This window comes from Salvia hispanica, chromosome 3, assembly GCF_023119035.1.
Source record: "Salvia hispanica cultivar TCC Black 2014 chromosome 3, UniMelb_Shisp_WGS_1.0, whole genome shotgun sequence".
NCBI lineage: Eukaryota > Viridiplantae > Streptophyta > Magnoliopsida > Lamiales > Lamiaceae > Salvia > Salvia hispanica.
The window spans coordinates 23,417,082-23,441,025 of NC_062967.1; the positions used below are offsets into that span (position 1 = coordinate 23,417,082).

At 35.8% G+C, this 23,944-nt stretch overlaps 5 protein-coding genes across 5 annotated transcripts; 3 read left to right on the forward strand and 2 right to left on the reverse strand.

Annotated features, from left to right (window-relative positions):
- The first annotated feature begins 243 nt into the window (after positions 1 to 243).
- Positions 244 to 1,180, forward strand: LOC125217102 (microsomal glutathione S-transferase 3-like). Its single transcript, XM_048118928.1, has 4 exons — positions 244 to 417; positions 489 to 564; positions 634 to 806; positions 971 to 1,180. Exons 1-4 carry the CDS (start codon positions 305 to 307, stop codon positions 1,044 to 1,046), a joined length of 438 nt encoding a protein of 145 aa, XP_047974885.1. The 5' UTR covers positions 244 to 304; the 3' UTR covers positions 1,047 to 1,180.
- A 3,329-nt stretch (positions 1,181 to 4,509) lies between these two features.
- LOC125210781 (uncharacterized protein At1g65710-like) lies at positions 4,510 to 6,611 on the forward strand. The gene is made up of 2 exons (XM_048110370.1): positions 4,510 to 5,635; positions 5,746 to 6,611. The coding sequence occupies exons 1-2, from the start codon at positions 4,634 to 4,636 to the stop codon at positions 6,424 to 6,426; spliced, it is 1,683 nt and encodes a 560-aa protein (XP_047966327.1). The 5' UTR covers positions 4,510 to 4,633; the 3' UTR covers positions 6,427 to 6,611.
- A 3,330-nt stretch (positions 6,612 to 9,941) lies between these two features.
- On the forward strand, positions 9,942 to 12,339 carry LOC125211358 (sm-like protein LSM8). The gene is made up of 6 exons (XM_048111098.1): positions 9,942 to 10,158; positions 10,398 to 10,511; positions 11,147 to 11,187; positions 11,265 to 11,339; positions 11,975 to 12,027; positions 12,125 to 12,339. The coding sequence occupies exons 2-6, from the start codon at positions 10,475 to 10,477 to the stop codon at positions 12,213 to 12,215; spliced, it is 297 nt and encodes a 98-aa protein (XP_047967055.1). The 5' UTR covers positions 9,942 to 10,158; positions 10,398 to 10,474; the 3' UTR covers positions 12,216 to 12,339.
- Positions 12,340 to 12,750: 411 nt separating this feature from the next.
- LOC125211641 (NDR1/HIN1-like protein 6) lies at positions 12,751 to 13,761 on the reverse strand. The gene has a single exon (XM_048111519.1). The coding sequence runs from the start codon at positions 13,711 to 13,713 to the stop codon at positions 12,961 to 12,963; it is 753 nt and encodes a 250-aa protein (XP_047967476.1). The 5' UTR covers positions 13,714 to 13,761; the 3' UTR covers positions 12,751 to 12,960.
- A 3,713-nt stretch (positions 13,762 to 17,474) lies between these two features.
- Positions 17,475 to 23,899, reverse strand: LOC125214305 (nijmegen breakage syndrome 1 protein). The gene is made up of 13 exons (XM_048115262.1): positions 23,745 to 23,899; positions 23,143 to 23,196; positions 21,979 to 22,243; positions 21,570 to 21,655; positions 20,852 to 20,982; positions 19,599 to 19,645; positions 19,402 to 19,510; positions 19,171 to 19,257; positions 18,700 to 18,859; positions 18,106 to 18,602; positions 17,935 to 17,996; positions 17,742 to 17,844; positions 17,475 to 17,656 (listed from the first exon to the last, which is right to left on the reverse strand). The coding sequence occupies exons 1-13, from the start codon at positions 23,779 to 23,781 to the stop codon at positions 17,606 to 17,608; spliced, it is 1,689 nt and encodes a 562-aa protein (XP_047971219.1). The 5' UTR covers positions 23,782 to 23,899; the 3' UTR covers positions 17,475 to 17,605.
- Positions 23,900 to 23,944: the final 45 nt, after the last annotated feature.

The following is a 23,944-nucleotide window of genomic DNA, read 5'->3' on the forward strand; positions in this document are numbered from 1 at the left end:
CTCGATGTATGTATAGTAATAGTACTATACCAAAGAGGTATGATCCACCTTTCTATGCAAAGAGAAACTATACTTTTATACTTTCAAACTAAAATTGAAGACTCTATATAGGAGTATTAGTAATTTTTTGCTCAAGTCATTGAAAATTACTAATTTGACAGAAACAACGGAAGTAGGTAGCCAAAGTCAATCAGTACCTTGGGGAAAAAGCTGATGATTCTACAAAATATGGAAACTAGTTATTCCAGACCAACCAGCTCTCTCTTTTAAGCAAAACAAAATTTGAGAAATACTAAAAAAGAGTATGGGTAAAATGGAATTACTCCCAAAGGAATACGGATACGTGATTCTTGTTGTTGTTGCATATTGCTTTCTGAATGTGTGGATGACTATCCAAGTAGGCAAAGCCAGAAAGAAGTAAATTTCTTGTCACTAATCTTCAATTTAATTTGGATGCTGGTGTTTATGATCTGATGATTTGGTTGCAGGTATAAGGTGTTCTATCCCACCATGTACGCAATCGAATCAGAGAACAAGGATGCCAAGCTCTTTAACTGCGTTCAGGTTTGCACAAAACACATCGATCATCTTCTTTCACTATTGATCCGTGTTAAAAGTTGTGATGAAATGCAGAGGGGGCACCAAAATTCGTTGGAGCTGATGCCGATGGTGTTGATTTTATTGATATTGGGAGGGATTCGGCATCCTGTCATTGCTGCATCACTCGGGGCTGCATATACTGTTACACGCTGTTTCTATTTCACGGGCTACTCTACCGGTCACCCCAAGAATCGTCTTAAAATCGGGTGGGTGCTTCTTATGTTTCATTTCATTCTCGAATTCTTCTATCAATATCATACCAGTTCAGACTTCAGCATAGTATGAGTATCTATCGTGCATCGTTTGTTTATGTTTGTATGTCGATGTAAAAATTTATTAAAATCGGGTTGATACATTATATCTGATGCAGGAATTACGGGTTCGTAGCCATGGCTGGGCTTATCGTTTGTGCAATATCGTGTGGAGTGCATATGCTCATCGCATGACTTCTTGATTTGTGTTACACTACTGCTCAAGTTGTAAACTTGTCATTTGTGGTTAGTGGAGTACCATTTGTAACATGCTTAATAAGGCTATTTAACACTGCTTTTAATTGAACGATCACACAACTACTCCCTCCCTTCTATGTTAATCGAGACATGCATTTCTTTTCGGCACAAAAATTAAGAAATAAATATTTTTATTTGAAGTGAAGAGAATAAAGTAAGAGAAATGATAAAGTAAGAGAGATGAGTAGAGAATGAAGTAAAAGAGAGGATAAAGTATGAGGGAGAGAGTGTAGTGCTTTTTGCCAAATATAAAAATGAGTAAATGACTCTATTATGTTAGAACGTCCTAAATGCATACTGCGACTCTATTAATGAAAGTGATGAGATGGATTGTTGCAGATACTGTCCTTTGGAGCATCTCCAAAAGAATACTACTATCATCTATTTACCTTTCTAAAATGGAATACCCTTCCAAAAAAGAGTACTCCCTCTGTCCCATTCAAGGCGTTCACATTCTTGAGTGACACATGATTTTAGGAAGAGTTGTTAGGTGGAGTACATATAGAGAAAAAAACAGATAAATATTTTAATGAGGGAGAAGAAAGAGATTTATTTTTAAATATATAAAGTGGACATTTTGAGTGAGACAAACTAAAAAGAAAAGGTGGACATCTTTAATGGAATGGAAGGAGTAACAAGTTACAAAAAGAATATGTATATAATAAGTTACAAAAAGAATATGTATATAGAAAATGTAAATTATTTTCTAAAATAAAAATAGCACAAGATGCATTCTAAAACATAAAGGTATAATACCTTCTCAATTACCTTTCCTATATGCAAATATGATATTTATAAGATTCTACCTCTCTCCTTAGAGATGCTCTTAGTTAAGGAATGGAATAAAAAAAATGGTTAAAAAATGGTGTGAGACCCATGAATAGTTAAGGTATGACCCACCACGAAAAGCACAGTTGTGGTTGCTTTAAGTGACAGAGTATCTTGCTACTTTTATTGGGATAAGTGATGTAGCGTTTTGCCTTTTCTGTCTACCGAGAATCATTTTATGCAATTTTATTATGATAAGTGTACATCTCTATTGGGAGAATCATTTTATCCATATCTATTGGGATAACGGACATAGTGTCTTGACTTCCTTTGTCCAGAGAAGATAAATTTATATTCACCTCTATTCGGATAACTGACGTAGTGTCTTGCCTTTTTTGTCTAACGAGGATCATTTTATGCACCTTTATTAGATAAGTGACACAGTGGCTTGCCTTTTTTGTCTAGCAACATGATATGACATTGTTATAAAAATTTTATTTGGTAAAATGAAGTAAGTGATGCTATTATGAAATTGAATTTAAATGAATTTTACACATACAATACACACATAAATACACACTACATATAACTACATAAACTACATGCAATGCAAATACAACAATAGTACAAAATTACACACACATTTAAATTGATTTTATCCAGCTAATTGCAAGTTAGCGATGTTAACAATAATAACATTGTTTTAAAGAAAAATGCTAGTGTCTTCAGTAGTTAGTCAAAATTCAAAATCACTCATTTGACTCATTAACATGAACAATTCCCCTGTAAAGTACTCCTATTTAAAAAGTAATGCAATAGCTTGACCATGAATTGTCGACTTTAACAGAAAACAAAAAGGGGAAATTGAATCAGTTTCTCGTTTTTATTCCTTTCTGATTTCTGCAAGATTGACAGATATTTCACTCGCATGCACAACATATTACAAACTGATGTTTAATCAAAGATACAAAATGTTTAAATAGATTTCATCTGATAATTTTTGGTGCAACCTTTATTTAAACACATGTCAAATTGTCAATGATTTTATATTTTTTATTTGCTAATAACATGTTGCTATTAATTATAATACGCATTATTGTCCTCTTTAATTTAAATTAGTAAATCCGTTTTGTGGCCTCAATTTAATAAGTAATGCAAAAACTAAATCTATTGATGACATCAAAAAGTTTGTAGGAAATGCTCCATCACTGTCTCAATGAATTTAAAAGTTTAAAGCTGAGTGGAATAAAATAAATTGTTGAAGCAAATCTAATAATTGAAAGGCAAAAAAACAAGTTATCATAAATTAAAGCTTTTTTTTTTTTTTTATAATTCTGAACAATCGAGACGGGATATTAATAACATTTCAATAGTTTTAATTAATTAAAATAAATAAATAAATTGCAGACACGGTTTGGAACTTTGAATACTAATTCTTCAATTTATTACCCATTGCTCTCTCTCTTTTTTTTTCATTTTCTGAACAGGAACCAAATAAAGAAAACAAAAAAAAAATACATAAATAAGTGCAAATTCAGCTCTTATTACCTCTGAATATGAATATCGAGTTCGTTTTGTTACTCTTTCAAGTTTCAAATATAACGTCATTTTCAAATTACCCTGTTTTTCAAGTAACTATTCATTTCAATTTCTTGCTTCATATTTATTCCCCCAACTACTAGTAAAGGTTTTATTGAATGCAAAAATGAATTATAGCACAGACTAAAATGAATTACCTTCTGATTCAATTATTGGATCGTCTTCGAATTACTTTATATGTCCAAATAACTTAGTAAAGAATGACAAAAATCTAGTAGGCCGATTTATGTTTCGGAATGTTACAAATATTTTTTGATTTGTTTATCAAATAGTAATAATCGAGCAAAATATTATCGTTCTTCCAATCATCATTTACAAAATGTTTGAAATTAGACATCATCATTACATAAAGAAAATTGCAATATGAATCTTATTTGATAGTTCAAGTTTTTGAATTATAATATCAATAATATTTGAGATCCGACATATAGTTCCAGCATTTTATTGGTACTATTGTAATTTTAGAAGATTTGAAATTCAACACATGTATTGAATATAATTGATTGATACTTATCCAAATATTATTGTGCTCATCCCACTTGCCATTGCCAACAATGAAGTGGTCAAGATAATTATGAATTACTAAAATTTTGAATCTCTAAATTTCTAAGTTCCAATCCGACAACACAATATACATGACTTAACCTCAAATTTCGAAATTCTAATAAACTAACCGTTATTTATTCCATATTCAAATATGGATCAAGATTCCTTTTCTCCATCTCTCTTTGAATATATCCGCTGTGGGCAACAATATTATATAGTCCTCAAACAGTAGTAGGTAATCTGACATCAATATTTATTTTTTCTTCTTTAAAAAATATTCGGATGCTGTTAACTGTACTGCTAGTATTATTTATTTCAATATATTATTTTATACAGTATTCTTTTGAAATTATATGCAACCGTATTTAAAAATAATCATAAAATATATTTTAAAAGTATAATGATAACGGCTATATTGAATGCCCCGCCTCTGTTAAAATTTGAATTATCTGTCTCTTTCTCCACCCTACAAAAAGTGCCATCTTTATTGCGTTGTTTTCTTGAACACTGCACCCTTTTCTTATCATTTCTCTCCGCCACAACTACAAATCTTGAATTTTTTTTCAAACATTTCTTTCAATTTTTGTTTCTTGAATCTCAACCAAAAAAAAATGGGCAGTTGCTTCAGCAAGAAGAGTGTCTGTGCTTCTTCTCCGCCTCCGGCGGCGCTTCCTGACCCGCCGGAAAAGCTCAAATCCGAAGCTGCTCAGCCGGAGAAGAAAGAAGAAACGGTTGTAAAGAAAGAGATTTTCATAATCAAGCACCGGAAGAGCCACGAGGTCGAGAGGCAGAGACCGGAGCCGGAGGAGAAGGCGGAGGTGAAAAAGGTGGATGAATTTGTCGAAAAGGGCAATGGTTTGGACGGCGGAGGAGCGGCGGCGGCGGTGAGGACTTCGAGCTGCACTAAGGAAGAGGTGGACGCTATTTTGATACAATGCGGCCGCCTCAGCCGGAGCTCCTCCACCGGGAAGGCCGGATTCTCGGCGGAGAGCGGCGGGAGGAAGTATTCAGGGTCGAAGAGGAGTTACGACTTCGACAACGACAGCAGGAGAGGCGACGACAACAATGCCGATGGGGACGATGAGGCTGTGGCGAGGGAGAGGGAGAATCGGCGGAGGGAGCGCCGCCTGTCTCAGGGGCGGCGGAGGACGCCTAGCAGGGAGAGGGACCAGGCGGCGCATCAGCGCTCCGGAAGCCGGGAAAGGAGCGGCAGCGGCGGAGGGAGGCGGGTGAGCAGATCTCCAGGTAGAAGATCTGAATCCCCAATCGCTACACACAGTGGGACTAATTCCAACTCCTCCGCCGCGAATGCCAATCCACGGCCGGGGAAGCTGGTTTCGGTGCCGGCAATGGCGATGGAGAAGAGTACTAATGCCGCCGGTGAGGCTGCGGCGGCCGTTAAAAGGATTCAAGTGAAGAGAAACGCTGGAGGAGATGCGGCGAGAAGCGCTGCCTCTCCGCGAGCGAGATCTCCGGCGAGGTTGAGAGCTCAGAACGATAATCAGAATCAGCAGCAGCCGATTTCTCTTAGCCGGAGCAATTCAAGGAAAGCAGAGCACTCTCCTTACCGGAGAAATCCTCTTTCCGAGATCGACACCAACATCATCTCACAGGTATCTAATTTCATTTCCATTATTCAATTCGAAAAATCCCCAATCATCTATCAAATCGAATTAAAACAGAGCACATTTTGATGAAATCGAATTCAATCGGCGTGGTGCAGGTAGCGCCACCGCAGAAATTGGCAAACACAGAGCAGAAAACAGCCGGCAACAATGGCGGCGGGGTAAACGTGATTCCCCCGGCCGTTACGCGAACCCGCTCCTCACGCCTATCTCGAGATCTCGACATCAATCCTGAAACCCTAGCAAACCCTAACTCATCCTACACAGCACTTCTGCTGGAAGACATCCACAATTTCCACCAAAACAACGCTCCGCCGGCGTCGTTTCCTCTGCCGCCGTGCGTGACCAAAGCATGTTCCATCCTGGAAGCCGTGGCCGATCTCAACTCCAGCACGGAGCAGATCAAGGCGAGGAAGGCGAAGCAGGATCCAATTGTGGAATCGGAGATCGTAGGGAGCGATGACCTAATGCAGCCTAGCTTCCACAAGTACGTGACGGTAAGGAGGGGCGCCGGAGACGACGAAGACTTGGAAGAGCAGGAATCCTCCGGCAGCAACAGCTTCGTGGGAAGCCAGCAGCAGTGGGCGTGCTCTTCAAGCTGGGAGCCTAATTCGGCAGAATCGACGAGATCGGTGGGGTATCAGAGGCACACAGCGGCGTCGGAGTCGGCGAGAGTAGTTGATGAAGGCAGCAAGAAACTCGGTGCTGCAAAGAATAATGGAATCGGAAGGGCGAGAATTGCGAGTCGAGTTTCGCATACTGTTGCTTCTTCAGCATAGCCACCACCATGGCTCCTCCCTTCTACTTAAACTTGTGTTTTTTTAGCTACTTCTTTCCTTGTTCAACTGGAAAAACAGATGGTTTTTTCATATTTGTAGAAATTTGTGTTTGGTTGCTAACTTTGGCAACCTTGCCTGTTAATTACTTGAACAATCATCTTTTTTATCATGTTTCAAATTCTTTATTTGGATGTGTTAAAATTTTTCAAGTTCGGTATCCTTGAGCCCTCATTAAGGGCTTGTTTGGTAGCCCTCATTAGCCGTGAAACACCCGAAGGGATCACCTCCTACGTTATATTCTACATTTGCTAATACACCATTATAAAGTGGACACGTGGAACCCATAATTATGGTAGTAATCTATTTTCAATACAACCTCTCTCATATTTCCTCCCTTTACCATTTTTAATCTAAATGTGTTAACTCTTTTTATAAATAATTGTATTAGTTAATTAGCGTTTCTATATTTTTTATTACGAAGTGAATTATGCTTATTACGAGACCAGTTTATGAATTATGAATCTATTTAAACCTAATTAATTAGCTTTACGATGTCTTTCTATAATCTTAGCAAATACACTTGTTTATACACGAATGTGTTCTTCTTTGCAAAGAAAAAAAATGTGAAAAGTTCTGATATATATATAGTCTAAACAAGTTAAAGCACATGAACTTTAGAGGTAAAAATAATCACAACAAAATTTTAATTTTTGAATAAGCCATGCAATATTTGTTATTTTTATAGGAATCATTTATATCGTGGAATTTGTTTCAATAAAATATGAAGAATTAAGAAAATAATAAAAGAAAATTTATTTTGAAACAATCACTAAAAACTTATATTGCCATTTTATATTTTAAAATAATCAAAATACTTATATTATGCATCATCGGTATTTAGCATGTGGTATATCATAACTATAAAATCATGGAGAATAAATCATTTGGCTTAAGCAGAAATCTTAATAATAAATTCGTTCAGAATAAGTAGCAATGTGATATTATTAGTATTTTTTTAAAAATAAGAAAACACAATTACTTTGATTAAAATAGTAGAAATAGAAAACAAAGGAGAGAAAGTCACGGAAAGGCTAAAAAGATTATGTTAGAAATAGATTTTCTTTCCTTCAATATAAATCCACATGTCCACTTTATAGGGGTGTATTAACAAATATAATATATAGTGTTGGAGGTGATCCAATTCGGTGAACGACCTCTTCCAACAGGACTAATCTTCCGTTTGGTAGCACTAAAACTACTCAGAGGACCTGGTAAAAGCAAGCGGGTTTCAGGCTCCTGTATCCTATTATCCATGTGAGAAACTGAATCAGGGTTGAGAGCATGTATTACAGACGTTTATTTCACGATTTGGCTGAAAATAATTTTTTACCCATTTTTACCCTCAGCTCCCTCCACAAACAAGCAACCGTTGCTCTCGTCTCTCCCTCTTTTTTGGCAGTGCTATTCTCCAATGGACGGTATCGTCATCACCGTCTCCCCAATTTCAGACCGTCACACATTTTGGTGTTGAAATCCAAATCAAAATCTACGATTGCGTCGTTCAATTCGTTCAACTTGTTGAGCTTTGACATCTATCTGTTCGATTTGCTTAATTGGAGTTGAGAGAGAGATTGGGGGAGGGGAGGGGAGGGGGAGGAATTCAATTTCATCTCATCCCTTAACTATTCATTCAATTTCATTTTTTATTTCTATTTCCAACAAATTCAATTAATAAAAACGCACTTTAATAAATAAAATAAAATTACAAATTAAAATCCTAAAAAACAAAAAAAAAAAACACATAAATTAAAAATTGCACACTTAAATTCAAAATCTCAAAACTCAAATCATAAAAAATGGAGGCAAAGAAGCTTTTGACGCGCTGCGACTTCCTCCTCCTCCATACGTCGATCTTCTTCTAGCGATTCTTACATTATTCGACGCATTTGCTCAAATAGATCCATGAATGGATTAAAATTTGGGAGAAGAATAATGTTTTGAGATGAAGAATGTAGAGTGTTTGAGTGAGAATAGAGAGTTTTTTATGGTGGATAATTTGTGAGAATGATTTGATATTTATAGAAGTGATTGGGGGATTAAAAAAAATTAAAAATTTGAAAAAAACGGCTAGTATATTTTTGGGATTTTTTTTTAAATTTTCAAAATTTTCCTGAATTATTTAAAAAAAACAAAAAAACAAATATTTTCAACGGATATAAACGACACCCACTCGCGGGCCGGCGAGTGGGCATCACGCACGAACGGGAGCACGCCACGTCGCCAAGGCGCGTGGCGAGCTGTCTCGCGAGACGCCTCTCCCAGATGAGCCACGCGACGAGATGGGAGGTTGCATCGCTATCTCGATGCGGTCTCGTCTCAGAGAAACGAGATCGAGCCCGCATCGAGACGCGATGCAGATGCTCTAATGTATTATTCTTCTTCATCACTTCTATCCATTTCTTATAACTGTAAATTTTAATTTTATTAATGCACACTAACGAGTTGATAATTTTAATGCACAATATTAAAAGTTATTAGTTATTACTGTAAATTAGTTAGCACACTAACGCAATCTTATTTTTTTCTTCTTCTATCCATTTCTTTCGTTCTGATTATATGACATCAAGACTTTTATATTTTGTACTTCTTGTACTAGTATTTAATCCCGTGTCACAAAAGTTTTCACACTTAATATATTCATTTTTGTCAAATTTTAATTAAAGTATAAAAAAGAAATAGAAACCAAAGTATATTGAACAATAGTAGTACTCCACTATTATGAAACATGCTAAAATGACAAAATGACTCTACTAACATGGAACAGATGGAGTAGTATATTTTATCATAGAATAGAAGAAATCAAAATTAACACAACTCTAAATATGTATACAATGTTTAGTACTCCTTCCATCTGTCATTACGAGTCCCGTTTGTGTTTGGCATGTATAAGGAAAATTGTGTGGAAAAAAATAGTTGAATGTGAGACCCTTATTTATATATTGTAGTACTATTAATTTTATAATAAAATACAAGTGAATGAGTTAGTAGAATACAAGGTCTATCTACCATTTACAGTAAAAATGAACTGAGAATCCTAATGACGAACGCACTAAAATAGTAAACCACGACTCCTAATGGCGGATGGCCAAGAAAGATGACCCTTCCTTAGCGGCACATGATTTTCTGCAACTTTATTTTGTCTGTTAATGAAAATAATAAAATAAGAGCGATAAAATAAAGTATAGATAAATGTGCTTCTATTTTTGGTAATGAGTCATATTCGGTGGGACAAAGAGAGTATAATTGTATTTTTAAATTGTAGAATTTGAATATCAAATATAAATAATTAATTCATTTATATATATAAACCTTAAATATATTTAATATCGCGATAATAAGAAATAAAAAAAATATTAATGTTAAAAAATATCTAGTGTTATACATAGATCAAGAAATCAAAAATTGAAATTTGAGCTTAGCTAAGAGTATTCAATATCGATTATACATATACCAATATTATATTCTCTCAAACCCTAATGAAAGTGGCGCTTCCATTTCCTTCTCTCTCACCCTTACCGGCGAAATCCGCCCCGCCTGTCTCACGCGCTGCGCCGCCTGCCTCACCGCCTTGCCGCCAGCTTGCCACGCTGCTCCACCGCCATACCTCTTCGCATTTCCGCTCGCCTGCCTCGCCGACTCTCCTTCCGCACTGCCTCAGCCGGCCTCGCTGAGGTGTGTTGCAACATTTATTGATTTTTTTAAATTCAAGTATTCTGATCTTATTGTTTCCGTTTGAATTGATTTTGTTTCTATTCTGAATTGAGTTCCTGCTTAATTTTATATGTAATTTATAGAATTCAGACTGGTTTTGAACATACTATGGACTTCATTTTCTTGGAGTGGACTAATAATAGGAGAAATTGATACCTCATCTGATTGCACTTGATAAAAACGAATTTTTTTTTTGTTAGGAATATCATTTGGAGCTTGAGTGGACTAATAAAGGCCATTTGCTCACTTGCTACTCATTTTCACCGAGGATTGGAAGATGGCAACTGGGGCTGGATTTGAGAGTTTTGTTGATCGTACGCAATCTTTTATCCTGTCTAAGTATATTATAGTATTGTCTGAATCATTTTCAAATTCCATAACTTAGGCCTCTATTTTGTCTACTACGTTATTGTTGGAACTTGATGGCCTACTTTGTTAGACTTGAAATGGCTATTTGTTCTTAAAGGTATTATCATAGTGTGTTTCATGATTTCAATGTCTTTTTATTTTGTGTAAGAGTTTTCTAATAGCACTAAACCTATCTAACTTTGTGACATAAATTCTATATCATTATTTGTGTGGCTTCATCGTTGCTTACATAAGCATATAAGCGGAAAACGGATCAAAATTCTTTGGTTGTCCTGTTATAAAATTACCCATTTCAACACTTTCATGTCATCCAGAAGATTAAATCTACCAGATTCCAGGATTGTTATCTAGGATATGCTTTTCTTGTTAGCACCTCATGAAATTTTAGTGATGGCATAAATTGACAAACAGTCAAACCCCTCAGTTTATTGCTTGTCAAACTATATTTGTTGGAAGTTAATGTTCTCTGTTTGTCTATGCTTGCCAAGGGTGGAGACAACATCCTATTAGCAACAAGTGTTTTTGGCATGTTTACTTCTCTACTAGTCGTGACCTTTTTATTCCCTTTTCTTTATTGTAGAGACAATTTCAGTTATCACAAATGATGGCCGGAATATTGTGGTGAGCTTCATTTTTGGGCCAAAATAGAGAAAAAATAACTTAGGCTATATTTTACTGAAATATGACCTTTCACACAGGGAATTCTGAAAGGTTTCGATCAAGCTACCAACATAATTCTTGATGAGTCTCATGAACGTGTGTACTCCACAAAGGTCTGTTCTCTTGCGAGTATCGAACATGTGAATATTTGCTAACTGATTGTTCTGATTTACCTTCCCGCCAGTTTAATGAGTTTGTTTAGGGATATAACTATGTCAATTGATTTTATTGACACTTTTAACAATTTCTGTCAATTTCACTTTAATTCTTCAATCAAATTGACCTTTGTCTGCCAATCTGGATTCCAACCATACATTGCAGTGCTAATCATGCATTAACTGAAAATATTGCCTTTGTCACTCAACCTTATTGGTTTTCTTCATGCTTTTGAATTATTAATTTTGGAGTTTAGAAATTGGAAATAAGGTCTCACAGAAGAACTCCTATATTAGTTAATGGCTTGAGATATTCATGCCAAAAAAATTCTGAATAAAAATTTCTTTGATATTATACTTTCTTGATGTTAATGAGACAAAGGAGGAGTGACATCTTGTTCAATTAATGAAACGGGGAGATCACATATTATCCAGTTTCCATCATATTACCCTCACAAATAATTAAGGACTAGTCTGTCATCCAGCCCTTCCCCAGTGTTTATGATGATACATGCACTTCAGCTGTGCAAGAAGTAATTGTTGTACTTTTTCTGTTGGCAATATTCTAAATCTTCAGGTCTTGTTATATGTAGGAAGGTGTACAACAACTCGTGTTGGGTCTCTACATCATTCGGGGTGATAACATGTATGATATCCCTCATATTCTGAACTACCTACATATTTTGATTTGATTTATCGTTTTTTTGTTTACATAATGTAAAATTTCCTTTTTATATCTACAGAAGCATTGTTGGAGAACTAGATGAAGAGCTAGATGCAAGCTTGGACTTATCGAAACTTAGAGCTCATCCTTTGAAGCCGGTCATCCACTGATGTTTGCCAATACCTTAAAACTGTTTAGCTTTGCTTGTGAGAATCAAACTTTAGCTAGAAACACGAAGTAAAAATGAGGATGTTTGATCGACATTTTTGCCAAATATAATATTGTTCAGATTCATTTTTGCTGTGCCGTTTGTATGCTGATCTTTTTACCCTTCATAATTTAGGCTTGTTGCAGTGATATAAGAGGATAACTGTCGATTCAGATATTTTTTCTGGTTTTTTTGTGTGCTGTTTGTCTTTTCAACATCTTTTGAGACATTTCAAAATACTACATTTTCAAAAGAATACTCGTGATGGTAAGATATTAGTTAATTTCTTTAGAAGCTTAGAAAGAGTCCACTTTTATTTCGTGAAGCAAGTGAATTATGTATGATTAAAGGAATAATCATCGTTTTCTTCAGGTTGGATACTTAAATTGATTGTTTCTACTTTTGAATATCATCCATTTGAAAAACGTGATGACTTAATAGAACAGGCATCCCCTGGTTTTCATTCACTTTGAAGAACTGATAAAAACATAATAATATTAAATAAAGTAATCAATAATATTCATATAATCAAAGAATATATGTAAATAATCGATGGCTCATGGCCTACAACAACATATGGAGAGCAAAACCGTAATACCTATATAGTCCTCCATTGAACACAACAAAATCATCAGCAAAAGTTATTGTAAAAATGAATCTAACTGATGATTGTGTGCCTAAATAAGTATGTATATATATAAAAAAGTTCAAAGCCTGAACCTAAATTTACAGCTGCTGTCTCTGATCCTGATTGCATCATTCTGAGCCAAACTGTCAACATTAACCCTGCACCTCACCAAGAACTTCCACTTCATCAGCTTCAAGCTCCCCAGCTTGATCCTCACCGGCACCGTGGCCCTGAGGTTCAACGGGACGTTCCCGGTCTGGCGCTGCGCATCCAGCGAGGCCAGCAGGCCGGATGCATCCTGCGTCTGGCCAGTGAGCACGAGGCTGAGCTGCGTCGTGTTGCGGTGGCCCTGGTAGAACTTGGGCAGTGAACCTTCGCACAGCTTCGTGCCCGTGTACCACACGCTCAGATGGCTCCCTCCCTCGTAGTATATTCCTATCTTCTTGTTGGGGTTCCTCGCCGTGATGTTGACGTTGAACGTCGCGGACAGGCTGTTGTCGACGGTGCTGGGGCTCAACTCGGTGATCCTCATGGCGTCGACCGAGTATTTTGGTATTTTCGGGTCGAATACGAAGTATATTATGGCAGCTAGTATGCCGATTAGTATGATTTGGATGATGATGAGGGCTAGTGTCCAGCATAGGCACTTCTTGAAGCAGCTGCCCCTCCTCTTGGGCGGCTTCATTGGCGCGTACGGGATTGTCCGGTGCATCGGCCTCTCCGGGTCTCCCTGCTCCGACCGGTACGAGCCTCGCCCGACGAGTGGGGCGGTGGGTTTCGGGGGAGGCCCGGCCTCGGGGTCTACCGGGTGGATTCTTTGATGATCAGCCATTGGGTATATGGAGAGGAAGTATTGTAAGTTTCTTGTTTTGGGCAAATGTATGGTTGGTTATATAATGTTTAGATTGGGTGTGAAAGTGTTAAAGTGTGTGTGTTGAAGCTTCGTATATTTGACTTTGGGTAATGATATGGTAAAGAGTCTTATTCTAGGGAGTTTTTTTCTTATGCTAGCAAATTAAATGAAGTTACTGGTTGAGTAGGTCTAATAACGCCTTTTGGTCAAAGACAGACGCGTTGCACTTGCAGCAATAATTATACTACGTTTTTGATATTTTCTTGACTTTTTAAACTATGCGGTTTTGTTGGGTTATCAATAAAATTAATAAGTTTGCATATTTTAATACTACTTTATTTTTATGTGTGCACTTTATCGTTTTATTTCTAATTGAATTTGAGTGCCAAACGCATCTTTTGATCTATAAAAATGCATTTAGTTAATTAGACAATGTACACCTTGTTCACTAATCCAGAATTTTTATTCATCGTTTCCAATATATTGGCTTCTCCATACATGTAGCCGTGTGTTTCAAATGGAGTATTATACAAGTATAATCATATCAATGGTGGACTTATAGGTCCAAAGAGAAAAAATCTGCCCCATCATTTTTAACCGCCATGAGGTATTTTTCTGCATCGGGAATAAACGACAGAAACTAGAGATACATACGACGAGTATTGATAGATGTAGCGTCCACATCAAGCAATGGCGTATTTAGAACTGAAAAATAAGGAAAAATTGGACACGGGGGGGTCGGTCGCCCAATCCCAATCCCATGCATCCTCCACCGACGTCAAATGAGCTAGCATTGCAAGAGGAAGCAGCAGTGACGCCATCGACAATAAACTAAGATAAAGATAATGAGAAAGATAGGAAGTGATAAATAGAATTAGATAAAATGACGCAAGAGAGACAATTGCGCAGTCGACAGAGGCAACAAATGTAAGGGACTTATGAACTAATAATTCGGACCAGTCCTAATTTTAAAAACAAAATGATACTCAAAAGGCTAGTAAATGACGATGAATAACAAATGATTATTAAATTTATCGATAAATAGTAGAGTAGCATTATGCCCTCAATTCGATACCAATATTGGTGGGGGCACACCATTCTCCTTATGGCTCTATGCCTGTGATTATTATTAGTACTATTAGTTATTTGAAACAAGTCGCATTAAATGGCGTCAAATAATACGCAAAAGCAAATAAATCTTTATTGGTTTAACCATAGTTTTTTATTAGTTTAACCAGAGTTGCAATTGCACTCAAAAGTAATCAAACACGTCAATATGTCACGATGAATAAAAGTGACGCTGAATCAAATTTCCAATGGATGACAATTCTTGCTTCAGATATGATATGGTAGAGTACAAAATAGCTTTACTTTTACTAATTCAATATACAAATAATCTTATAGTATTAAATTTATTCTAGGAACAACTTTATATGTTGTAAACGAATGAGCCTCCTCTTTTTAATTTCGTTCTAATTTCAGTACACAAATTTATATTCCTCTTATGGTGTGGTTTTAACATGATTCATGCTCTTCTCCTCTGAGATTTAGAAGCTTCCATAGTTGGAATGAAATGTGACGCGTGATATATGTGGACTAGGTAAAAACTTTGTTAATCTAACCAAATAACTTTTGACTTTCAAGACTATATAATGTAATTGCCTACGAATCTAATAAGCTTTTGTCCACACCTACACATATTTATTTAGTTTATATTTCCTTCCGTCACTTTGCCATAAGTCAATATTTTAAAGCCTACAATATGATATTATATTCACATGGTTGTGTCTGCATACATTTATCCTAACAGAGTTTCTGGTTATTTTTTCAATTTAGATGGATAGAGAAATATTATCTGGCCTTCCCCAAAAATATCTCCCTTATTTTCTTTTCACTATACTTTTATTATGTGTGAGATTTATAATACTACGAGTTTTAACATATTATAAATACAGTGAAAACTACATAAATTAGCTAATAAAAACGTGTCACTTGGTCAATTAGAATATCGAAATATAGAAAGGATTATGTAAAGAAAAAATTGAAAATTTTAATACATACGTATGATTTTTTTATTTTTTATAAATAAAAATTTATTTAATAAAACTCCTAAATTGCCAATAATAATGTATTGATTGGCACAATACGATCAATGTCACAAATGAGACTTCAAGACGTCGTAATCTTGGTCTCCCTTATTATATGACCAATTGCAAAATTGTCTTTTTGAGTATTTGCAACTATTTCAAGATTTAATTTTCATATTATTTTGAGAATATGCATAAATATCATATATCCTAGGTGCATAATGACGTTAGAGCAACTCCATTGACTTGATAAATACAAAGACGATGGATCCATTTTCTTTTTTTGTGTTAAATAGAGAAAATAAACTTGAGAGAGAAAAAATTGAGCTAGGACAATTAGATATTGTTGAAATGTGAGGAATGGTTAAACGTCTTACTACATTTTATGCTGTGGTTTTGAGAGGGTGTTTGTTCAACTAAGTCATAATCATAGAAAAAGGAGATAGTTTTGTTTCCAATGGGTTTTATTTTTTAATCTTCTAGAAGAACACCGTGTATAAATTTTCAAATACTAGTAAACAAACAAATGGGGTACATGTGGATATTAATTGGTAAAAGAATTAGTATCCCATAGTTTTGAAAAGCATTTTCAAATCCATTAGTACAGAGCATCAATACTTTGCAGATTTATCACTCAAGTCATGAATAGACTTTAATTTTTTGTTTATTAAACCATAATTACAGATTAATAAAAAATATACTCCGGTTTATCTTCTAATTGAAACTTAATTATGATTAGGTGAGGGGGTTAATTATTTCCTGTTTAAGTAATATGCAGACATACATTAACATAAAAGCGTATATAAAGCCAAATAATACATGTTCATAGAAAGCGTGAAGCTCTACCATGGAATAAAAACTAAATACACTTGAATTCACCAACTCATCGACCATAGGCGAGGCGAACAGAAGATGGTGGCATGGACCGATAGTGATCGAGACATTGGGTGGTTTATTTGTTACTCCATTCGTCCTACTCAAGATAATCACCTTCCTTTCTCAGTTTGTCCCAATCAAAATAGTTACTTATAATTAATTTTTCTCTTCTCTCTCATTAAAATATTCAACTAGCTATCTTTTCTCTAGTATACTAGACTCAACAATTTCACCTAAAATCTCATATCATTCAAGAAAGCGATCAAATGAAATAGAACAAAGGAACATAGACTATTATTTTCTTATTGATTAACTTAAATAGAACAAAGGAACATATTTACTACTCCCTCCATCCCCTGATAGTTGTTCACTTTGGTTCCGACACAAGTTTTAGAAAATGTAAAGAAAAATGAGTTGAAAAAGATAATGGAATATGAGTCTCATTTGTATATATATTAGTTTTATAATAAAACGTGAGTAAAATGAGTTAGTAGAATGTATGACCTATTACCATTTATAGTAAAAAGTGAAAATGGACAATTAATGGAAGACGAACGAAAATGACAAAAGTGGAGAATTAACGAGGGATGGATGGAGTATTATTTTCTTAGAATTTGATTTACTTTTATGACTTTGTTAGTGTTAGTTTGATTATGATTCTTTTTGTAAGTATACAAGGGGGGCCATGAGTACTGAAGAGGCTCTGTATTGGTAGAAGATCATTTAGGTTGCCTTGAAAGAGACTCTCGATTAGCGTGTTGCCTTTCACTCTCCATATCACAGTGAAGATCGATTGACATTTAGCAATGTATAAAATCAAAATTATACAAGACTCAGAGAATAGAAGAGAGCTCTTTGGACATGGACCAACCGAATTCATGAGTTCTTGACAACTGCATACCTCTCAATCAACGACGAGCAAAGAGCGAAGGAAGGGTAGCAGATGCACGTCGTCTTCCCTGAATATGCATAACCATAGTGGTTCATATTATTTTGCTTTTGATGCAAATGAAGTTTTAATAACACAATCTAAGCGATGCAAACCTTGTCGTTGTTAAATAAGTCATCTGCAATGGCCTCCATCTGCTTGCGCTTCTTCTCCTCTTTGATGGACTCAGCCACATCTTCGTTTCCATAGTCAGAATCTCTGAGCAAGGTCGAACATGCATTTAGACGTGTAAGTGTTCTTAAAACCCAAAAAAACTAGAGAAGCAGAGTACGTGCAGAGAAACCATACTTGTATGGATACTCTGAAAACGGAATAAGGTTGCTGAAGCTGTTCCCCGATGGAACACTCATCTAATAAAACAACAAGATCAACTCAGCATCAGCATGCACACAACGGGATTTGGGATGAGCCGTGAGTTGAAGAAATAAAATACCCATGTGCTAGCATTTGCAAATTTACCTTCCTAAAACGTTTGAAGTTAGCAGCTGGGACATTTCTTGTAGAATGATCAAATTGTGCTGAGTTAGACTCTCGAACAATTAGAGACTCGCTGAATATTATATCCACATTCTCACTATCCGATGGATGCCCCTCATCATTCCTCGTAGGTTCATCTCTGTCCCTTGATATAGAACTCCAATAAGGAGTGTCAAGCTTAAGGGTTTCCCCTTTAGGATGTTGTAAGAATCCTTGGCTCCCAGGATCTGTTGCTCCAGCCTCTGTTTTTGCTACACTGTCATGTTCGGTAGATTCTATCACATGAACAACATTTTCTGCTTTGCAATTTCTTTCTGAACGTTCTGTCTCGTGGATCCCAATCTTTGTTTCGCATTCATCTTCAGCAGAAGATATCAAATTAACTGCAGCAGACGTACGGACTGATGTGGCAGTTTCCATTTCTACATCAGAATCTGCAACCACTGTCTCATCTGTGGAGCATGAAGATGTGACCAGCACTGCAAAAGTGCAATAATTTAATTTAAAAGTATATAACCGTATGATCTTCCGAATGAAAACATACTTTAGGGTACATTAATAAACTGAAGCACTTGCCAGGTGCTGATGCCATAACTGAAGGATCTAGATGTCCAGAAACCACGGCTGAAATCAGTTCCATCTCATTCACCGTAGGCAGATAACTGAATTTTTTAAAATTTCCACTGCTGCTAGTCATTCCAGCTGGCATCACGCACACCAGATTCTCTCTGGTATTCTATAAAAATCACATTAACTGATAATATAAGTATATAATTGTAAAAGCAAACTACTAAACCTACTAGCTCATATCTCCGGCTTAGTGCTACTATGTACCATTCCTGTAATATATATCACACATTTAGAATTTTTGGTTCATGCGTTATGAGCATATGATAATAAGTTTTAGTGCTTCATTAAGGTTTTCTTTTTTCAGGAATAAAATATAAGCTAGCAAATTTTCGATGTGGAGAAATAATGTAGTAACACTAAACATAAGGGCTTAACAAGGCTCATTACTGTAGTTAAAGGAGAAAAATATAAAGGTACCTGACTGCATTGATCTGAAGTTTCAGTGTAAACAACTTTTGCACCACCAGCTTCCAAAAGCATACACATCTTCTCCTTAAATTTATACTGCGATGAACAAAAAGGAACAGGGGGCAGGTCCGGGATTATTGATGCGCTTTGAGGATCACAAATTTTGACTATGACACTGTTAGAAAATAGAACCTAACCACAAGTTGGAAACATGAGATTTAAAAATGTCAAACATATCACCTTGTGCTTGGAGTCCAACATAAAAGTGTATCCTTTCAAACACTGTTCTCGAGATTGTGCGTCGGCGACTTTGAGAGATGCACCTTCCAGTGTCAATGTCGGAGCATGCCTAAACAGGAAGGCAATTATTTGTTACAATCAACCAGCAAAGATAGGGAGCCAATTACAACTTGGGTGTATAGGAAAACTATACTCACGAGAGAGAGCTGGGAATCTCAGTGGAAAATGTTTTTCCTGCAACTACCTTAAAACCAAATCCAGAAATTAGTACATGTCTGGCATTGAAAAACCAAATGAATCAGTTCTTCATAAACTTGATACATAATACTCCCTCCATCCCACTTCAAATGACTCAAAGCTTTCCAACACAGTAAGGAATGTGGTTTTTGTGGCTATAAATTAAGGGACCTACTTTTAAAACCCTTTTTAGACACTTTACTGGCTTTGAGTCATTATAAATGGGACAATCTAAAATGGACACTGAGCCATGTTATGTGGGAGTATGAAAGAAGATATACTGGAGGCCACTTCTGAAATTTATAAAAACTCTTTCCATTTCAGGCATAAACATTTTTACAGGAAACAACTACGAAAAGCAATCAACTGTAGTGCAACATGGCTTATACATGTTATATTTATTTGAAAATACAAAGCAGTCACTAAGCCTACTTAACATACACTCATTCTCATATAATAAAGCATCCTTCAAAAGTGTCAAGCTCGTAAGTGAGAGAAGGGGAGGGTACAGAGAGTGATTCACTCAGAATGAACAACATGCTACAACCTTGCCCATGTATCAAAATATAACGATGACAAGGAACCACACGACATATGATCATATCAAAAGAGAATTATGCAACAATTAACGGCTGTCCACATGCATCTGTGATAGGTGAATGCAACCCTTTTAATCTGTTAGGAATGAAAAATTGATTCAAGTTCCCAAGAATTCTAATTCAATGCACATATCTATCTTCACTTTTTAGGAGGCTGAGCCGCTGAAGTTACGCATCACAGCTACATGCACCACACTTTGCTTCTATGTATACAATTTAATTCACGTCTGAACAGTTGGTCAATTCAGATAAATGAAAATCTAAATGGACATTTTTTATTAAAAAAATGACGATTGAATCTTCTAGTCATATATACGAAATGAGCTATGCTAAACTAGACCAAAGTCATTTTCGAGTTCAATCCCTGAGCAAGCAGACCTTAGACTTCTTTTGTGAATAATATAAGCTCTCAAGTATAAATATAACGCCTTTTAGCAAGATTTCACTTGAGATCAACTTAACTTTCTGCAATTAAATGCAATTGTAATGAAAGGTACGCATGTAAACCCAGTGTATTTAATATGTTAACCATCCATCTGTATTATAAGTGTTTGTGTGTATCTATAGCTCCTTTTTTTTGGGAGGATTATGCATACGGCATGTCACATGTGTACCTCTATCCAGCTAAATCGGACAAGGGGTTTTCTAGCCACAATCGAATTGATAACCTCATCATTGATAGGGTTGAAGTCATCAATAACCATATGTGTGCATTTAGAAGTCCAAGCTTGAGTGACACTGGCACCTGCATGGTTTAATTAGTCAGTATGTCAAATTTAAAATCAAATATGCCATTCTACCTTTACAGGTTTACTTTCGTCCATATTTTTACTGCTTCCACAATCACTATAAAGAATAATCCAGGAGGCATGATAGATTTGGAAATTGTGTGTGGAGATAGAAAGATTAAATCAAGTCAAAATACGTCAAATCATTTCAGACATGACAAGAAACAAATAAACTAAAATACCAGTAAGAAAGAAAAGGAGAGTGTTTAGAGTGACCACAAAATATTTGATGCCAAAGTTTTTACATGGTTTTTAAATGGAATTTGTACTTGTAGATATGGCTTCTTTCTTTTTACTTTAAATTCAGTTAACTACTAGTTTGTATACGGAGATGGGCAAGTTCATGTTGTTTTACTTTTTCCATGTTACTCAAAATAAACTCAAAAGTACAGTATAAGAAACAAGATTTACAGTTAATGAGTAGCTTCTTTGGGTTGCTCAAAGTAGAAAATAGTTATAGTAAATAAACTACATAAAAGGCGTACATCAAAAATTCACACCAACCTTCTTACTTGGATAAACACGACTCATAGACAGTACTCACCGATTGCCAACATCGTGGTTTTAAGCTTATTCATCTCTGAAGGCTTGGTTGACGATGCGCAAAGCACGAGGGGAACATAGGAAAACCTGCAGTACGATTGAGATCCATAAAATGCATTCTTATAGTATTCGGGTTAAATAATTATGAAAACACCCCTGCGAGTTAGCCAAATTACAAAGAGGAAACCCAGAGCCCAACCACAAGATAAACTACCATGTGGGCCTGTGAAGCTTGCATTTTTCTTACAAATGCAGCTCTTTAGTTTGTCTTAATTATTCCTGGACTTTACCTTTAGACCTTTATATCAAGCATTAATTAAAAGTTTAAAACAAAAGAACAACTGAACCGCACAATACAATGGAAACAGATCAACCAGGAAACCTTCCTTCAGGAAATAGAAATGGATTACCTATATTGTGCAATTCCAGTACCAAATGTAACCACATCTCCATCCTTCAGTGTTGCTTCTTTATTTGGAAATTCATGAACTTTTTCTTTAGAATCCAGATTTCTGCTGATGAAGGTTCCATACTTCGAGCAGTCTCTGATCTGAACTTTTGAAGAATTATCTGAATGTATATTTTCTAAATGATCCATGCAAACCATTTCATTTACAATAATTTCAGCATGGACCCTTGAAACCCCTTTATCTTTGGTTATGATTATGTCACATCCTGCAATACCAGATGATAAGGGAAATAAATATTATTGTTGCTAAAAAGAAGAGTATATATTAAGTACCATATGACCAAGACTACATAATAGTATAATACTACTAATATTTATTTCAAAGTAGCATATATACATTGAAACAATTGAATCAGATTTCAACATGATGCTGTTGTCACACGCTCGAATTTTAGATTAGGAAGTCATTTGACACAATTAAGCAGTAAAGCTTGACTGCCCTCTGTTAGAATCTCATTGTCACCAGGTTGTGACAGAAATTAGCTCAAATTCATGTCGGAGAGAAGGGTGGTTGAAGAAATATAATTAAATGCCTCCTGCTAGCTTATAGCTTACGATTTTAGATCAAGTGGTCATCCAGCATTCAACCAAAGAAAGTGAGCAGAAAGACTCCTCAGGCATAACACAACTAGACCCCAGAGATAATAAAAGGCACGGAAAACAGTCTTCACTAGTATAGCTTCTAGAAAGTAGAATTTTATATCACAATCACAAATAGATCAACTATGAAAGCTTTCAGCTCTTCACGTTTCCAACCAGGTGTTACTTTTTCAGTATATAAAATGCTCTTGGGTCAGCTACTTATATTAAACAACATGTTATAATAGCCACAAGAGCTGGACCTGGATAAGAATTATTCATAAAGGACTCTGGTGCTATGCATAATTGTGCATTTTTTAAATAGTTGAAGAGAAACACAACGACTAAAATGATAGTGATAAGAAATTTGTTAAAGGAAGAGACTACAGCCTGATAATCAATACTATAAAATAAAATATGCTCGTAAACAAATATGCGGAGATAAATCACAGTTGGGCACATCTCACAGTGCACTGAATGAAATTTGTTTAGTAAATCAATCAACAAAAGGACCATAACATAGTACCTTTTCGCCCGACTTTGTACGTCCCTTTTTTGAAAATATAGTACTCATTTTCACCTGCAATGTAAAAATACCTGAAGCATAAGAGCTCATTTCTACTTATTTCTCATTTCTTTGCTTCCACAACAAATAACTGACATATCATTCACTTATATTGCCCAAAAATGATCAGCACTAGGAAAACTTATAGCCTCCACCGGCTTGAGTAGAAAAACTTACTTCCCACAAACTTAACCAAACATATCATTCACTTATATTGCCCAAAAATGATCAGCACTATGAAAACTTATAGCCTCCGTCGGCTTGAGTGGAAAAACTTACTTACCACAATCTTGACCAAAGTTCACTTCTTTAACCACCTTTCACTTCCTCAAGGAAATTCTTTACTGAAATACTACTACCTCATTCACTAGAGCGCAGCAGGCTATCTACTTACTGGGGTAAAATTTTGTTTGAGAAAGTCATCTAAGAAAATGTCGATAGGAAATCCCAACAAAAATAAGCAGTTGGTATCACTCCAATTTTCAATTACTGAACTCTGATTCTAAAAGTATAATAATCACAGACATAGCTATAAAATAGTCAACCGGAGGTGCGAAGAATACCTGGAAGTGGGTCTACCGGAAATAGGCTCCAAACCATCGCGCGATGTTGAACGGCAGAGAGGCGATTTCACGATGGATTATTAAATTTTTGAAGCTTGCTACTCAATCACCCTTCTGATATGAAAAACTGCAGCAAGGCACTCTCTTCATTGTAACTCCCATTTCCGCAATTATAAAGTTTAAAATTTGATTAATTTTTA

Bases quoted from the DNA above. Each gene is read 5' to 3' on its own strand.
- LOC125217102 (XM_048118928.1), top strand. From the start codon at position 305: ATGGGTAAAATGGAATTACTCCCAAAGGAATACGGATACGTGATTCTT. The intron at 418-488 runs GTAAATTTCTTG...ATTTGGTTGCAG, and splicing joins GTAGGCAAAGCCAGAAAGAA to GTATAAGGTGTTCTATCCCA. The intron at 807-970 runs GTGGGTGCTTCT...TATCTGATGCAG, and splicing joins AAGAATCGTCTTAAAATCGG to GAATTACGGGTTCGTAGCCA.
- LOC125210781 (XM_048110370.1), top strand. From the start codon at position 4,634: ATGGGCAGTTGCTTCAGCAAGAAGAGTGTCTGTGCTTCTTCTCCGCCT. The intron at 5,636-5,745 runs GTATCTAATTTC...GGCGTGGTGCAG, and splicing joins ACACCAACATCATCTCACAG to GTAGCGCCACCGCAGAAATT.
- LOC125211358 (XM_048111098.1), top strand. From the start codon at position 10,475: ATGGCAACTGGGGCTGGATTTGAGAGTTTTGTTGATC. The intron at 10,512-11,146 runs GTACGCAATCTT...TCTTTATTGTAG, and splicing joins ATTTGAGAGTTTTGTTGATC to AGACAATTTCAGTTATCACA. The intron at 11,188-11,264 runs GTGAGCTTCATT...CCTTTCACACAG, and splicing joins ATGATGGCCGGAATATTGTG to GGAATTCTGAAAGGTTTCGA.
- LOC125211641 (XM_048111519.1), bottom strand. From the start codon at position 13,713: ATGGCTGATCATCAAAGAATCCACCCGGTAGACCCCGAGGCCGGGCCT.
- LOC125214305 (XM_048115262.1), bottom strand. From the start codon at position 23,781: ATGGTTTGGAGCCTATTTCCGGTAGACCCACTTCCAG. The intron at 23,197-23,744 runs GTATTCTTCGCA...TTTACATTGCAG, and splicing joins TCCGGTAGACCCACTTCCAG to GTGAAAATGAGTACTATATT. The intron at 17,997-18,105 runs GTAAATTTGCAA...TTGTTTTATTAG, and splicing joins ACTTCAAACGTTTTAGGAAG to ATGAGTGTTCCATCGGGGAA.